This window comes from Haliotis asinina, chromosome 9, assembly GCF_037392515.1.
Source record: "Haliotis asinina isolate JCU_RB_2024 chromosome 9, JCU_Hal_asi_v2, whole genome shotgun sequence".
Lineage (NCBI taxonomy): Eukaryota > Metazoa > Mollusca > Gastropoda > Lepetellida > Haliotidae > Haliotis > Haliotis asinina.
The window spans coordinates 45,188,300-45,205,714 of record NC_090288.1 but is presented as its reverse complement, the minus strand read 5'-3'; the positions used below and the strand labels follow the sequence as shown (position 1 = coordinate 45,205,714).

Genomic DNA, 17,415 nt, shown 5'->3' with positions numbered 1-17,415 from the left:
GACCATATTTTCCGAATCATTGGCTAACAGAGATCAGGCTTGATCCAACATGTTTATAGGCTACGTTGACAAACGACGGTTGATCGTCCGGTTTTCTGGCATCTTCCAACATACACATCACCGCATAAAAAGTTCCAAAAGACAGAAAAATCTCCAGTAAGCGTGTGACCACTTCCGGCGCGACGTGGCACAATTGTCAAGTCGTCTGATCAACTGATCAACTGAGTTGTGGTACCTGTCGCCGTTGACACTGCAGGGCCTGAATCAACGCATTCCTGGTAAAGGGAGGTGGTAAACGCTTTAGGATGCGACATTAGAGTTGGTCTTACAGGTGTTGAGACACATACCCGACCATCAGGTCCGTTAACTTAGAACTTGCTTACACTTGAGAATAAACTCTCCACTAGTTTCTTTGCTTCCACTGACAAACATTCCTGGCCCATTCAGTGTCATCGTCATGTCCTTGAACGTTCGGTAGGCACAGATACCATATGCACGAATTCGTCTGCTTACTGTTCATCTGCTGACTCGATGCCCAAGATGCCCTTTCGGCGCCGATGACGGCACAGTTACAAATCTGTTCCTCAGACGAAGCACCTATAAATGGTGGTCTTCCTGGTGGGTGGTAACCCTTGGTCTTCCGCTCCTTAGCCTGTTTGCTGTCCTGTCTGTTTGTCTTCAGCATGTGACCAATCGTCCAACTGTTCGTTTTGCGCAAACATTGATCCTTGCCACATGAGAGTGCGTGGCTCCCACCTCAAGCATACCAACTGCTCGTTCTCTTTGCTCTGAGGTTAATCGAGGCATGTTTTGTTGGTCACATGGGTGTAAGTGACGACAGAGAGCAGTTCAGCTCGTGTTTTATATACATAGTGCATACGTGTACTTTTCTGCACGTTGTGTGTCAGGGTTTTTTACCCCTAAGACATGTAGCAGGTGCTTGTCCTTCATACATGATGTTAATGTGTGTTTGGAGGATGTGTACCCAGCCTGAATTCACGTATATGCTCACTTAGACGACAATTATATATAATTTTTATTCTGGGGACGTGAGTGTGTAGCTGGAATATTGCTAAGTGCGGCGTTAATCTAAACTCATTCACTCATTATTTCAGAGTCTGTATGACAGACACGTCATGGTGCTCCATGGAGTACTGGTTCATTTAGGGCTTGATGATGTATTTGTTTTGAACTATTAGATGGACAGAAAAAAGGGTCATTATGGCAAAGGAAGGTTTCTGGAGCATTACAACAAATGGAAGAATGTGAATCACTTTTTCAATAGCACAAATTATTGACTGTGCGAATTAGTTCATTGTTGCATTACTATGGTATGGGTGGGAGAGCAAATGTATTTTTTATATAAAACATGAACCTCGGATGTGTTCAGTCATTATACATCTTCATTTTCTGTGTACATATCTTCTATTCTGAAATGATTTTTGTTGATTTTCATCAGCTGATAAAGATAATGCCTTTGAGATTCGCGAACTAGTGACTGAGTGTGGTTTTACGCCGCTTTTAGCAATATTCAAGCAACATCACGGTGGGGGTCACCAGAAATAGGCTTCACATATTTAACCGATATTAGGAATCGAAGCCGAGTATTCGGAGTGACGAGGGAACGCCTTTAACCATTAGGCTATCCCACCGCCTCCGATGCACGAACTATGCTGTATTGACAGTTGGACGAAGCAAAACAAAACAATTTATATAAGCACCAGATGCGAATATTTAAAGTGAACTGTATTAACGCGAATATTTGCTTTTGTGAAGGCATGCATTCATTCGGGTAACTTCGCTTGTTGTTACAAATGTTACACAATGACGACTTCATTCATTTAAAATAAAAGATACACCCAGTATCCTTGGAACTGAAATGAAATCTATATCTGGTTGATGAAATCGGCAAATGAACGCCAGCTGACTAACGCGATGTAAACAACGCCACATCAACCATTATTGTCAAATTTTAAACTTATATTGATGACCTTCCTCATCTGATGAAGACCTTCCTCATCTGATGAAGACTGGGCAGATTTCTTGACACGCGAAATATTTCCAGTCCGCTTGATTCATAATGTAATCATCCAATATGCTGCAATCGGGAATCAAACGACAGCTGGCTTGGAGGTGTTCACCAAATGAGGCCAACACTACTGTCAATATGTAGGCATGACCTTCCCTGAAAGAAATTCCAATTCATCTAACACGCCTGCCAAAGTGTGTATATGTACCAACATCCGTATATTGAAGAGCTGGTAAGGATTACCTGTAACTTATCAACGGTTTATGGAGACGCCAGTTGGTATTTGCTACAAACATTGCTAATTGTTTTTGATCATCAGATCGCTTTGGGATTTACCTAAAATTCAAGAATATTTTTACTGATTAATTTTGGTACATCAAAAAATTGTTATAACGCTCTTTTGAGTAGCCCAGAAATCCACACCTCAAATGCGAGATTACAAAAATAGAGTCATTCTACCTTCAGAAAGCAGGAAATTGCATCTAAACGATTTCAGTCAAGACAATTTCAAGCAAGCTTGAGAATTAAAAAATATTTAGGCATCAAAATTATGGGATATGAATTGAACACTTTTCAATATATAATGATATCAACACAGAGATTATATTTGATTACTGATAATTAGCTGTTACAATGATAAAGTCAGAGCTAACAGATATGAATTACCGGACGATCCCCCGCCTCGGACGCTAATACATTCCTTGATGATGTAGAAGATATGTGGAAACCATTTTCCATGACGAATGGTATAAGAATCAATTAGGAGGCATTCACGCCCTGACATTGAACAATACAGGAAAATATTGAAACGAAAAAACTTCGGTCCAGTGCATGTATCAATTTTGAAAAGTCCTTTTCCAAGAGGGCTAGTTAAGTAGAAACGCTGCTGGCCCATTTCACTCTTCAATGGCCCCATAAGAATATTTTATATTCCTAGCGATTTTCGTGTGACAATAATGAATAACACGAAACGTATACTGGCGGACTGTTAACACGTCAATAACTGACTTCATCATAGTCATATGTAGTAAATAAAGAACAAATTATTTGAGATTTTCAGTTAGCCAGTCGGAATAGCTTTAACAACATGTTACTGGCCCGATTCATAGTCGGCTAGCCTGGTCGTTAAAGCGCTCGCTCGTCACGTCGAAGACTAATTTTCGTTTCCCCAGATGGGCACAATGTGTGAAGCCCATGTCTGGTGTCCCTCGCCGTGACTTTGCAGGAATAGCGCTAGAAGCGGCGTAAAACTAAACTCCTCACTCACAGTAATGTCAAAATGATAACAATCCATTTACTTATGATCGAGCATATAGAAGACTATGAAATTGTATGGATAAGTCTAAACCTAGTCCATAAACATTACGTAAACAGCAATTAAACATTTGCAATCAATAACCAACATATATATAATTATTTCACATGCGAGCGAGTGTAGTTTTACGCCGCACTCAGCAATATTGCAACTGTTTGACGGAGGACTGTAAACAATCGAGTTTTGATCACACAATCGACTGATCAACAGGATGAGCACTGGGATGCGATAACATGTGTCAACCAAGTCATCAAGTCTGACCTCCTAAGTAAGTCATCGATTACGACAAGCATGGGTTACTGAAAATCAGTTCTAATCCGGTTATTCGTGGGTTATTTCAGATGTAATAACTGCATCAAAATGTGTCAACCAAGTCATCAAGTCTGACCTCCTAAGTAAGTCATCGATTACGACAAGCATGGGTTACTGAAAATCAGTTCTAATCCGGTTATTCGTGGGTTATTTCAGATGTAATAACTGCATCAAAATGACAGCCCCATTAACATAATTGTTCATAGTTTCTCAAGTGCTCAAGTGTAAATTTGGCAGAAAAATGATAACGCGACAGTAATACGTTTACAGTGGAAGAACGCATCGGGACTGAAGAATCAATCCACTTTGGACAGCATGCCGGATAGTAGAGCTGATGATAAATGTACGAGACAGGGATGGGACTGAGAATTTATGCCGGTGTTGACAACTTACTGGATTGGACAGGTGTCGGTTTTAACAGCTTCCACTGTATTTCCTAGCATGGTTGATTTATGGTAAGAGTTGTTCCATCATGTTACCATGACGATGGTATTCAACGAACAAACCATCAACACAAGCAGTTGTGAGACACACTTACCTTACCTTACCTGATGAGTACTCATGGCTATAGATATCATCCAACTCACTTTGTATTATTCCTAGTGAGCAAACGCGTGCAGGGATTCAAGAGGTTTGTTGGCAAAAATGCATGTCTTGTTTGAAATAAATAATCGCCACAAAGGGTGTGGAAATGTGTACATCACATCGTCAATGGATCCGGAATAGACTGAATAGATATTGCCTTTGGTGCTGTTTGTAATCAACGAATCAAACCACCGTCTCATACGGGAAGGATGACGTCAGAGAGTGCTCTGACCAATGAGATGGCATTGACAAAAAAAGATGGCGGACACCGTCTACTGACTTATTTGCCATTGCCAGTCCGTAAGAAGACTGTTTCATGTTTTATTGGGAACCAGTGTGAACCAATCATTGCATTGGTCCAAAGTGCCATTAGCTGGATGTTGTACACTTCACATAAATTGATTTATGTGTAGTGAACACGGACTGATTGTACGTTTGTGCGACACTGTACAAGCTTTTCTACTTGTGAATCAAAATAATCCAAGAAGCATGGAAAAGCAACATGTCCCAATGCACGTGAGTTGACTGATGTACAGACCGAAGACTGGCGGACAGTGTACTTGAGCTGCTTGTTGTACAGTGAACACGGAATAACTTAGATATAATGCGTGTGAATTAATTGATATACAATGAACACGGGCTGACTGGCGGACAGTGCACGTGAGTTGATTGTTCTATAGTGTGAACACGGAATAACTTACATTAAATGCACATGAGGTGATTGTTGTTGTTGTTGTTGCACAACACATGGGAACATAGGAGCATGGCATCCTGTGAACTTGAGGTGATTGTTGAACATTTACCAAGGTGTTTTTGGTACAAACAAAACCATTTCACACAGATACAAAACCTTCCATCTACATAACCACACAAACACGTGCATCGCATACATGATGTGTGAAATTAAAACGATTATAACGTAACAAGAATGAATAAATAAACGATTTTTATTTGAACGAAAGACACAAAATACTTTTGCTGAATGAATTTGTTAGTTACGTGTTTCTTGTCCGACCCGTATTTAGCAATATTCCAGCTAAATGACGGTTGCCTGAAAATAATCGAGTATGGACCAGACAATTCAGTGATCACATGCATCGATTTGTCGCAAATAGGATACGGTAACAAGCACCAACCAACGAGCCTGCTTGAAAACAAGTAAGGCCCTCAACATGCATTTCATATCGCATCTTTAATGAACACTTTCAATAATAACAGGAGTGCACAAATAACAGGCACAAAATGGATAGGATATGTGTCTCTTCTGTTTCTTCATAGCAACCATTCATCCAAGAAAAGACACAGGGAGCATATACATTAAAATTATATAAGTACATACACACTGTACATGTACTAGTATTTAAAAAAAAGACATACTGCAAGTCCTTTTTCTATAAATATAAATACAGCTAAAGTGGCTTGAAAAACATGTGTGGTATTACAGTTTCTTAATAATGAACAAATTGTAACCATTTGTAGTTGACTCCGAACTGGGATTCGAACCCAGGACTTACAAGTGTCCCCACCCAAATTCAGCGAGTGAGCTCACCTAGCTATTTTGGAAACATTGAAGTCTGTCAACTGATATTCTGGAGCACATTAAAAAACTGTAATCTCAAACTGTAACAACAATAACACGCTGCCACTTTCTAAAATAATGATCAATATTGATAATGACCATTGTAAGACTTAGTTTTTTGCCATGCGGATGCTGTTGTCGAAAGTATTCCATCCTGTATCAAAATAATTACACTGGAGTATACTGGTTTGTGTTCTTGTTATTATTCGAGTTTTGAGCTTCATTGTCTTTATTATATATCTATTATATATTTTCTCACCTCTTAAATCATATTTAAGGCGTTTGTCGACGTGTCAACATGATGTGTGACGGGACGAATGGTTATATGTTTTCTGCAATGGAAATCTTGCTAAACGATCACTAGATTAGAATACGAACAAGCGGGTCCTTGAACAGGTAAAGGACACAACTCTGTAACAAACACTTGTCAGATTGGTGTGGTTTGCACTGAACGAAGAATTCGCCAATGTTTGCAACTTGGTCAAATAAAACATAATTAATGACTGACAGAACGTTCATAAAGGATAGTCTTTAAGGCGGGGGTATCTATTTATGATCTTAGTCCATACTACGACGTAGTCGTGTTTAACAGAAACTTTGCGAGTTTGACTTTCGTATTTTCCTGTTTTGGGGCGTACATTCATCATGGGTTGCATCCTTAAAATCTCCTTTAACATATTGGATTGTTACGTCACTTTCAACGTCATAGTTATACGGAGTTTTCATTATCTGACCATTGACGTACGGTCTGTCTCAGTTCTCAGTCTTGTTTGAAATCACTCTATTCTTTCCAGTCCACCAACTTTTGTGCCACTGCGGATTATTACAATATATGAATAGTCGTTCATACCAAATCGTAAGTCTCATTAATCTATTCAGACAGCAACCTACTTTTCAGCCGATCCAGATTTGCTCGTGTAAAAGTGAAAATAGACACCACAAACAACTCTGGTTAAACGGAATTCCAATTCCTTGTTTCATAAGAAAATTGTATTAACAAATGAATTCTAGTTTAACAATACCGCATGCCTATACTACATATCGAGGTACCGGAAGCATACCTCAACTATGGAATCACAGACTGCCCCTGTTTGATGAGGTCGTAAAATGATTCACAATGCACCTGCTCACTGGTTAAACCTGTTTTTGCGCATATTCAGCGTAGTTCCTTAAAGCACAATGGACTTGAAATAATATCAGTTCCGTACCAAACCGCCAAACCTTTCTAGCGGCAGGACCTCGTTTTGGGATTTCCACGTTTTCCAAGTTTCCGTTTGTCAGTGCTCGCTGTACGACAGAGCACACTGTACGACTTTTGCACGGATTAAAAGGAGCGTAGTGTTACAATATACAAGTGCTTAGATTTATCAAATCTGAATATTTCTGCATCCAGATGAATGACAAAGGTTACAAATACTGGACTAGTTATCGCACTAAGTTGCGCAATAGGACGGAACACAGTGAACAGGAAACGAGACTGTCCTGTAATCAATGTTTTGACGTCTCGAATATGTGGATGATGCATATGTGATCACATAGTGAACAAAACATGATATATAAATATATCTAATCACAGTAGGTTAGGGAAGCGCTCGATAAGACTCCGATGTGCCTGGATAATACTGCCATCGTTTTCTGCTAGCACTGGACGGAGCTTTGCCTCCAGTGTGTGGTTCTCTTGTAAATACTAGCACAAAGATCAAGGCTGAATCAGCAATGCACAGACACATACTACCAATCAAAAGTTTAGACTCACTAGTGTAAGTGTAGCCACTTACTTCAGACAACTGTTCTGAACTAGATTTGGCAAAATACATGTATTCCATACTATTTAAAGGCATTGTTATTTAAAGAACTTGTGTATTGTGTAATTGGCCATAGGTTCAACAAATTTTGAAACTCAGTAAATTGGAGAATAATTACCAAAGCTTCACACTAACACACAGCTGTTCACATGCACGATATATGAACACGCTTTTCATAAATATGATGCATGATCCCCTTGCAATTCATCTGCACAAGGTTTGCAGTTTGTTCTCCCACTAACTTGGGGGATGTCATCGATATGACCACTTATAGTATGCATGACTTATAGCGAGTGCTTTAAGAGTGTTTTGATGTGTAGTATATGAAACGTTTAAAAAACGAGTTCAATAAAAACGTGTTAAGCGTCGATGTTTTTGAAATGCAAGTGCAAAACATGTTATGTAGACAGAGTCTGTTACTAATACGCGCATACTAACGCTGACTAATGCTCTCCAAGCTTCTTCCAGGATTCACGGCATTTTCATGACCTCTCTCATTGTCCTCCTTTAGTAGGTCGTGCAGTCCCTGGTACTTCATCAAGGGGAGGGAAGTACGCTGGGGGTGGATGGACACCTGAAGGTCCTGGAGCCGTGGCGTTGGGTGGCCGGTTGGAAGGTGGAACTTCAAATGATGGTGCCGTTGGAGGGGGGTGAGACTGTGACGTTGTAGGAGGGTCGGGTTGTGGCATCGGTGGGTTGTCACTCTGCGGAGGGGCGCCGGGGGGTGGGGCTTGCCATGCAGGTGCTGGCGCCGACGGCGGGGGATGGACAGTTCCTGGAGGTAGCGTCCGAGTATTTATCTGTCCGCCGTTAGAGTTTTGTCCGGGGGGATACGCTGGATTTGTGTAACCGTATGGGGGTGGAGGGTCGTGGGCTTTGTAGGGTGGGGGCATTGGGTAGTGGCTGGCGGGTTGTATTCCGTAGCCAGGTGCCATGCCGCCTGAAATAGAGTGTAAGTAAACGAGTTTAAAATAGCGGGTGTATATTTCAGAGGGTGCGTTTAATTATCAAAATATGAAGGGCAGTGGGATGAATGAGCGTTCAAGCGTCCGCTCGTCACACCGAAGACACGGGTTTGATTTCCTATGACGTTCAGTGGAAGCTGCCCAAACCGGCATCTGCCCAATCCGGCATGTTGTCAATACCAGTATAAAGTCTCAGTTCCACCCGTGACTTGTACATTTGTCACCAGCTCTACAATCTAGCACGCTGTCTAAACCGGACCATGTTTCAGTCCCGATAAGTGCCGGTTTAGACAGCTTTCCACTGTATATCCATTAACCTGGCTTGTACAATACTGGTGTACTTGGAAGTCCCGAGCTTTCAGAAAGGACAGAAGCATAATGTGTAACTGACGCGTATGGTTGTAGAGAGCCTTACCACATTGGTGAAACCCAATGATAAGTATGAGAAAAACAGATCAAGACCGTAAGGTCGTCCATATTGTTAAATTTAATCTCATCTTAAACTTTGACCAGCAGTCGAGTAGGCTGTCGAACAATTTTATAAATACAAGTATTTGACATCATTTGTAACTTATGATGTACGACTTTAAATTAGATCACTAGGAATGTCTTTAAAATAATTTTATGTTGATCGAGTCGCATTGCTTTGGAAACAATTTCGCAATTAGTGTAGAAGATCTAGCTGACCTGGAGTGTTTTTCGTACTTGGTAGTGAATCTTTTCAATCATACCAGGTCATGAATTTGCACAGCAGAGATCAAAATTGAAAATCTTTCAATTTTATCACCTTGGAATGAGAAGTCAGACTGGAAAACAGAATAAGAGAAGATGATGATTGCCGCAAAAGATCGTGGCATGGATAAGGGACGGAACTCCATACAACCCCATGTATGTGTATGTTCAATAGCGTGATTGACATTTCATGTTCATGTATGAGCGGTTGCCATTCGGACAACTTGATGTATACATGACTGTGACAGTGAAAGTGTCAAAATTGACCCCGAGGGCCAAGTGACAGTGAAATACATGTCGAACTATAGTCCATTGCGTTGTGATAATAGTGAGTGAGTGAATATGGGTTTTACGCAGGTTTCAACAATATTTCCGCAGTATCACGACGGGCGACACCAGGAATGGCCCGCATAGCGCCCATCTGGGCTATAGAACCCGGGTCTTCGGCGTAACGAACGAACGCTTTAAGCACTAGACTACCCCACCACCCCAAGTTGTGAAAACATAACGACTTTCATGTTATGGACAATAAAACGAAACTACGCATCGATTCATATATGCATGTTCAGACACACACACACATACACACAGACGCGCATAACATGCGCATGGCTTACAGACAGACCCATACAAACATACGTATGGACGAATAAAAATACTTCGTACGTATAGTGTGCCTCACAATCCCCGAACCACATTATTTTCCCTACAGCCTAGCTTTCTCTGCAATGCTAAAGCCCTAAAAGAATCAAATCTAGATTTCCCCAGATTTTCAGTCTCTGGTCCAATTGTGGCTCCTCCTTCAGTCTAAATGGGTTGATTTGTGACCATCAAAATTGTATATTCAGAGAATAAGTGTTGTACGTATAAACATACATACGTGCCTACTAACATACAAACTGTCTACAAACGTACACAAATACGTACCTACCTACCTAAAGCATACACAGACATGCATGCATCCATGCATGCACGCACGCACGCACTCACGCACGCACACACACACACATACATACATACATACACACATACATACACACACATACACACACACACATACATACACACACATACATACATACATACATACACACACACACATACATACATACATACACACACACACACATACATACATACATACATACATACATACATACATACATACATACATACATACATACATACATACATACATACATACATACATACATACGCGCCTACAAACATGCATACATACCTTCGTGCAAAGACATATAAACACACGCACGTACACACACATTGTGACTCACCTGATACAGCTGTGTACGTCACTAGAGACGGAGGTGGCATGGGTCTGACAACACGTCCTGGTTTCTTCTTCTTCTTAATAACCATGGTGATGATAAAGGCGACCAGCATGACGGTCAAGATGGCCCCCACGACGTACGCTGCGGAGTAGCCACTTCTGTACAAAGCAGTCAGCGTGTGAGTAGAAGAGTGAGCTTAATTTTACGTGGCTTTTAGCAATGTTCCAACAATGTCACGGCGGGAGACACCAGAAATGGGATGTACACATTATACCCATGCAGGGAAATCGAACCCGGGTCAACAGCGTGACAGTCGAACACTTTAACCGCAAGGCTACCCCACTGACACTGTACAGAGGAGTACATCTTTTCACATCAGCAGTAAAAACCCTTATTCCAGACTATTCCGTTCTCTGGATTAACAGATGCACGTAGGATATGAAGCCGTATCTTTTTTAATGTGTTTACAGTTTATTGCAGAATTTGACAGATATTTTAAGTTTTACCACAAAAAGCCTTTACTTTGAAAGCCAAAGTATGTGTAAGTTTAAACTATATCAGTGTTGTATTACTGTGCTGCTAATCTAATGAAGTATGTTTTTATATATGGTGCTGGGGTAGCCTGGTGGCCCAAAAGGTGCATTCGTATTGCCGAAGGGATGGGTTCGATTCCTCACGTGGGTGCATTGTACCTAGCCCATTTCGCGTGTCCCTTGGTGATATTGCCATGACATTGCTTTTAAAGGCCACGAAAAACTTGCGTGTGTGCGTGTGTGCGTGTGTGCGTGTGTGCGTGTGCGCGTGTATGTTTATGTGAGCACTAGTCCAAACCAATGGCGGCCCTGTGTTGCTAGCCCACCGATATATCTATTTTATCATGAATACCCAGTTCTGTTAACGATTCAGTGTTGAATGCTTGTACTACTTCAACGTTGTCCCACAACGAAGCACATGTGGTACATGTGGTCTCACTTTGGGTAAGCGACTTTGTTCACAATTGCCTTTAGCCCTCGTATATAATAAATAGTTTAGTTTAATGGAATGCGCCATTGATTGTGCGGGAATATTGCTAAAAGTGACGTAAAACCCAGCTCGTTCACACAATCAATCACTCACTCATTCTACTTCTTAAAAGAGACCCCATGCACTCCTGGGTCTAGATTTTCGAAGCTCTCTTACTCAATGTTAATGTACGGCACATGTCTGACTATCTTAGCGTTAAGAGAGCTTCGAACACGAGTTACGACCGTAAACGTACGATGAGCTGCAACAGTAACGCCTTGTGTATGAGCCGCAGCATCTATAGGTACAGTTTATGTACGTCGTGTAGTAGACTCGGCTGTAGCTGCTGTATCGTCGACGTGCCGAGCACACGGCCCCATCACACACTGCAACAGAACACGACATCATCAGTGCACAGACGAATAGGAAAATACGACAGGAGCAAGGGTGGATACAGCGTTTTTCAGAATGGGGAGTGCACGCTCTTGACAATAGGGGTTGCGCCCCTGCAAACTCACCCTAGCCATTCTGGATCCGCCAATGGGGTGTTCGTTAGCAGGTAAACTTAGATGCGTAAGACCAGCAATTGCGTGTTATCAGTAATACTATGCAAGGTGGGGAAGACCAGCTTCGCGTATTTCAGTAAGTTTTTTTTATTCGTTGTCAGAAAATGCTTGAAAATGAAACGTTGTCTCTGTAGTACCACACATGTCTACCATTGAGCAAGGACAAGAATTGGTCTTCAGCAACCAATGGTGATCGTAAGAAGGAACTGGATGGACAAGGTCGCTGTATTGGTTGACCGCCAAAACAGTGCATCCATACAATGTTTTACATTGTCGTATACCCCGATACGATACTTGAAATTCGATACATCGATGTGTAAATTGAATACAGCCGAATCGCGGTCGGTATCGGTTAAGAAAAAAAAGCACTATTACTTTTAATGTTTAAAATATATGCTTGCTTACTTTCCCTTCAGAAGTAAACATTCACAAAGTCCGTGTATAAACTTAATTGCCTCGTTTCCGAATGAATATTGAATCATGTTGGCGGAATATGGCAAAATACTTTTAAATGGTTTTGTTTTGATCTTGTTTTGATCTTGTTTTATAGTTGATGTTACAATCAAAGATTTTAGTATCCACCCTTATATCGGGATCCGTATCGTATCGCAGCTTCAGTGCACAATACTTTGGTAATATATCGTCGTGACTAAAATTTTAGTAACGTGATGCATCGTATCGCAGGTTGTATGCCAATACCAGCACTAATGTAGATCCATACTCATGACGTCAATCACTTAATTGTCTGGTCCAGAATCAATTGTTTACAAATGGGCGTCACGTTTATGGAATATAGCGGATCGGCTTTAAAAAGCAAACACAACAAAAGTATTGACAAGACTTCTGTGGTGGGTTCATAAATCTAACTTATGATATCCCATTCATAAACCCCAGAGAACATATTTAATCATATATACAACTTGAGTTTGGAATTATCTGGCCAGTTTTCATGACTTGCTGATTGAGTGAGTGAGTGAGTTAGTGAGTGATTTCAGTTTTACGCCGCACTCAGCAATATTCCAGCTATCTGTAAATAATCTAGTGTGGACCAGACAATCCAGTGATCAACAACATGAGCATCGATCTGCGCAATTGGGAACCGATGACATGTGTCAACCAAGACAGCGAGTCTGACCACCCGATCCCGTTAGTCGCCTCTTATGACAAGCCTAGTCGCCTTTTATGGCAAGCATGGGCTGCTGAAGGCCCATTCTACCTTGGGACCTTCACGGGTCACGGGTATTAGAACCCTATCAATTTGCGAAGACGTTTTCCTTTGGTTGTTTACGACATACGCCACATTTCATTTTGTTGATTTATTTTTTTTTGTTTCACTTGGGTGAGTGAGTGGAAGAGTGGGTTGATGTGTGAGTGAGTGAGCGAGCGAGCGAGTGAGTGAGAGAAAAGTACCTTATAGAACTTAGTTAAAATCATGCATTGTGTCCCTACTCATTTAAAAGTGAGTGAGTTTAGATATATACCAGTTTTAGCAATATCACAGCAAGGGGAATCAACCCCTGGTCTTCGGTGTGACGAGCGAACGCTTTAACCACTATTCTACCTCATCCTCCCTTAATTTAAGAACAATACCTAAGCAGACATGACGAATCCATAACCAAAGAGAGGACCAACTGTACCTTAGCTAAATACACAATTGCATAACAAACTGTTAAAGGTAACCCCGTCTAATTTAATCCACGAGATTAAATGTGGGTCTGACCGCGTCTTGGCGTGATGCCAATATTACCACGATAGTACAAATGACTGGAGATGACTAGGCTATATCACAGTAACGTGTTAACAGGGTCTTTAGAATAGGTATGTACATAACCAGCTCTAGTGAACATAAACACCAATGTCACATGAGGAAGTAGTAGGTGAGACGGAGTGGGGTGTCGGATTGTAAAGTCGGTCCGGGAGGCTAATAAATATGCTGAAGTAAAGCTTAATGACACATGATGCCGGGGGAAGGGTGGCTGGTTGGGGTGGGGGTGTTCTAACTGTTGAATTGTTCAGTTTTTGAGTCTTGGGTCGATATTTTGGGACTTGTGTTGTGAGAGTTTTTCTACCGAACTTTACATAATAAAGGAAAACGTAGGGTTCTAACGGAGGGTCTCGAATTGTCTGGGGGCTTGTGGTGACTGAGTGAGTTTAGTTTTACGCCTCTTTTAGCAATATTTCAGGGCTTCACACATTGTACCCATGTGAGGAATCGATCCCGGGTTTTCAGCGTGACGAGCGAACTAGGCTAACCTACAACCCCGACAAGTGTTGAATTTTGGCCACTGGGCTACACATTTCCCCGAGAAAGGAAGCTGTGAGTAAGGTTAAAGGGGGTGGGGTAGTCCCGGATCATTTGGGGGTTATTGCTGTATTTTCTCTATACCGACCTTCACTTGAGAAAGGATACTGTTGCTACGGTGTGTGTGAGCCTCGAATTGTTTTTGGACTTGTGTTAAATTTCGTCTTCTAAACCTCAAGTTTCCATTAAGTTACAGGTGCAGAGATAGTGGAGTATGGTCAAGGTTTAACGGGAAAATATCTGAAAATATCAATGTCAAACCTTGAAAAATAAGAAATAGATACAATGTGTAAAGCCCATTTCCAGTGTCCCCGCTGTGATGCTGCCGGAACAGTGCTAAAAGCGGCGTGAAATAACACACAGTCACTTACTCGGGGTCATCGGCCATGGCGTATGTCGAACTGGACTATGACTGAACTAACGACGATACGACATTAAATAACATCTCACTCATTCTGGAAATCTTGACCTAACATGCTTAAAGATGAAGATTATGTGATGGCGATCAAGGAAAATAATTATTCAACGAGAATAGGCTGAGAATGAGAACGTATTCAGTTAAATATAATGCTAAACATACATGAGTTAACCCATTCTCCATAACATCAAATTTAAAGACATAAAACCTGTCATTAGTCTGAATTTCCAGATGAACAATAATATATATAATTGGTCAACATGTTACTCATGAATTGATTTCTGTACTTTTTACAGTTGGTTGGACGTATCAATACATGAAAATTACGGATAAGTCTATGTGTGGCTAACTCGACATTCTAGACACAAGCATTGTTACATGTTAACTATAATTTACAATATTAATAATCATGAGAATGGTATAAAAGTGTTAAAGCATTTAAACCTATTCCCAATTATGTAAACATACAATGAAATGACCCAGTGAAATGGGTGTGTCCATGGTATATAACTGTACTATTATATATACAATCCTGATCAGTTGGCGACGAGCCAATCTCAAGTTTCGCAATATACATTATACAACTTTTAATTTCTGTACAAACTAACGTGACATTAAACATACATACACAAAACAGTTTTGTTTAAAAGGGGAAAATTAAACGTCGTTATAAATAAAGTAACCATTTACCGGAAAAGTATCCCACAAGCACGAGAGCGACAGCCCAGGTGGCCGCCATCTTGAATGTCGAACGTGTTCGGGGCAGTTGTTTACTATCGCCTAGCACCCTGAATACAATCCCTGCTAGTCACATCTGGTGAACTGCTATGATTGTTAGCCTTGAATACAAACAATGCTAGTATGACTTGGCGGGTATCGCTATAAATGGCCTCTTACAAAATCGAACTTAGGGTTTAACTGTTCATTCTGTCGTTAATGCATCGCGCTATTACTTTCATTCTTTTGTAAGGGACAATGAGATAATTGCCACTTTATAAGCGGTTAGAGTATTTAAGAAAGTACGACGTGTTAGGGGCAGCGTGTTGAATATACTTGTGTTAAATAGGTGATACAGTTTTGTTGATTTGAAAACTTGTAAACGTGCAGTGTTAATAATTAACGTGCTGATAAACAATCTCGCATATTACATCATCTCTGACCTTTTGTTGCTGTTGCTGCTGCTGCTGTTGTTGTTGTTGTTGTTGTTGTTGTTGTTGATGATGATGATGTTGGTTTGATCTATGCAGCAGGGATAGGATGACATGTGTCAACCATGACAGCGGGTCTGTGATGTTAATTCGAGTTAAACTCATGCTCAAGGACTTGAATGATTGGTTTGATGTTTCCCTATCAGTGCTTGATGTTTCACCATCAGTCTGAATCACTGAACTGAATAGTGGTGACATGTTCACATGAGTCAGCCCTTGAGCATGTACACATTTCAGTTCATCTGTTCTTGTGACATACACAGAGTCAGGTAGAACATCTTGCTGTAGTGCAGCCGCATTTCACCAGTGTTGTGGACACTGTTTCGAAACCTTCTTCGGATAGAGTCCAGGCATACATTTTTGTGGAAGAAAGCTCAGTGTTGGCACAGACGGCATTATGCCAGATATATGCTTGTAATTGTGACCTCAGTGCGGCAAAATTCAGTCACTCACCCACCCACCCGCTCGCTCGCTCTCTCGGTCGCTCACTCACTCAAAAGTCCCCATAAAGTTGGAACTTGTGAGAACCATTTTCCTGATGTTTTTTTCCTTGAAAACATCAATAAATTGATTTTGAAATTCACCTGAGTTTCTTATTATTTCACCTTTTACTTTTAAGTGTTCCAGATCAAATTATTTTTAAAGTTCAAATGTTTCATCATATGGTATTATGTATTCACATCACCAAATATGCAAATATAATCACCACGCGTGAATATTCGGCTTCTGTCAGTGGGAATTGAAACGTTGTGATTTCTTGTTGAACGCCACACTCTGTAAACAATCGGGTTTGGAAAAGGCAATCCTGTAATCAACAGTATGAGCATCGATCTTCACAACTGGGATATGTTGTTATGTTATATAATGGAATATGTTATTTTGAATCATTACCCGTGAGACAACACCTGTCCACTCTTTGCAACGAATGGCATAATTGACGTAATGCCTTAGAACGCCAAAGAAAGATTAAAATCAAACATTGAATGTATGTATGTTTTCAAGAGTTATCACCGTCCTGCTTGTTACACCTGGTCAAGAGCAGTGAGTCTTTCATGAGATTAAACGCAAGACCCCTCTGACACTGAAGTATGGTGGGAATCGAACCGGGGTTTTTGGTCTGACGGGTGAATAGTTTATCGGCTAGTTCACCCCATCGAGCATCCTCCGATTTAAACATCTCCCAGTTCATATGGTTGTAACATACAGAACAACACACGTGAAACACTCGTTTGTCTACAGACAACCTTTATTCTGAGTCGCTCAGCATTACAAAGTAAATGGTCTGTATAGGTCATCGGGAGACGACAC

General features: G+C 40.9%; 1 protein-coding gene across 1 annotated transcript; it reads right to left on the bottom strand.

Moving 5' to 3' along the window:
• Window positions 1-5,170: 5,170 nt before the first annotated feature.
• On the bottom strand, window positions 5,171-15,656 carry LOC137296637 (basic proline-rich protein-like). Its single transcript, XM_067828449.1, has 4 exons — window positions 15,590-15,656; window positions 11,870-11,999; window positions 10,615-10,769; window positions 5,171-8,565 (listed from the first exon to the last, which is right to left on the bottom strand). Exons 1-4 carry the CDS (start codon window positions 15,636-15,638, stop codon window positions 8,120-8,122), a joined length of 780 nt encoding a protein of 259 aa, XP_067684550.1. The 5' UTR covers window positions 15,639-15,656; the 3' UTR covers window positions 5,171-8,119.
• Between the last annotated feature and the right edge of the window lie 1,759 nt (window positions 15,657-17,415).

What these genes read in the sequence shown, in the direction of transcription:
- LOC137296637 (XM_067828449.1), bottom strand. Translation starts at nt 15,638, where the DNA reads ATGGCGGCCACCTGGGCTGTCGCTCTCGTGCTTGTGGGATACTTTTCC. An exon ending in GCTTGTGGGATACTTTTCCG is followed by an intron (nt 12,000 to 15,589) that starts GTAAATGGTTAC and finishes GTTCTGTTGCAG; the next exon opens with TGTGTGATGGGGCCGTGTGC. An exon ending in CGTTACTGTTGCAGCTCATC is followed by an intron (nt 10,770 to 11,869) that starts GTACGTTTACGG and finishes TGCTTTGTACAG; the next exon opens with AAGTGGCTACTCCGCAGCGT.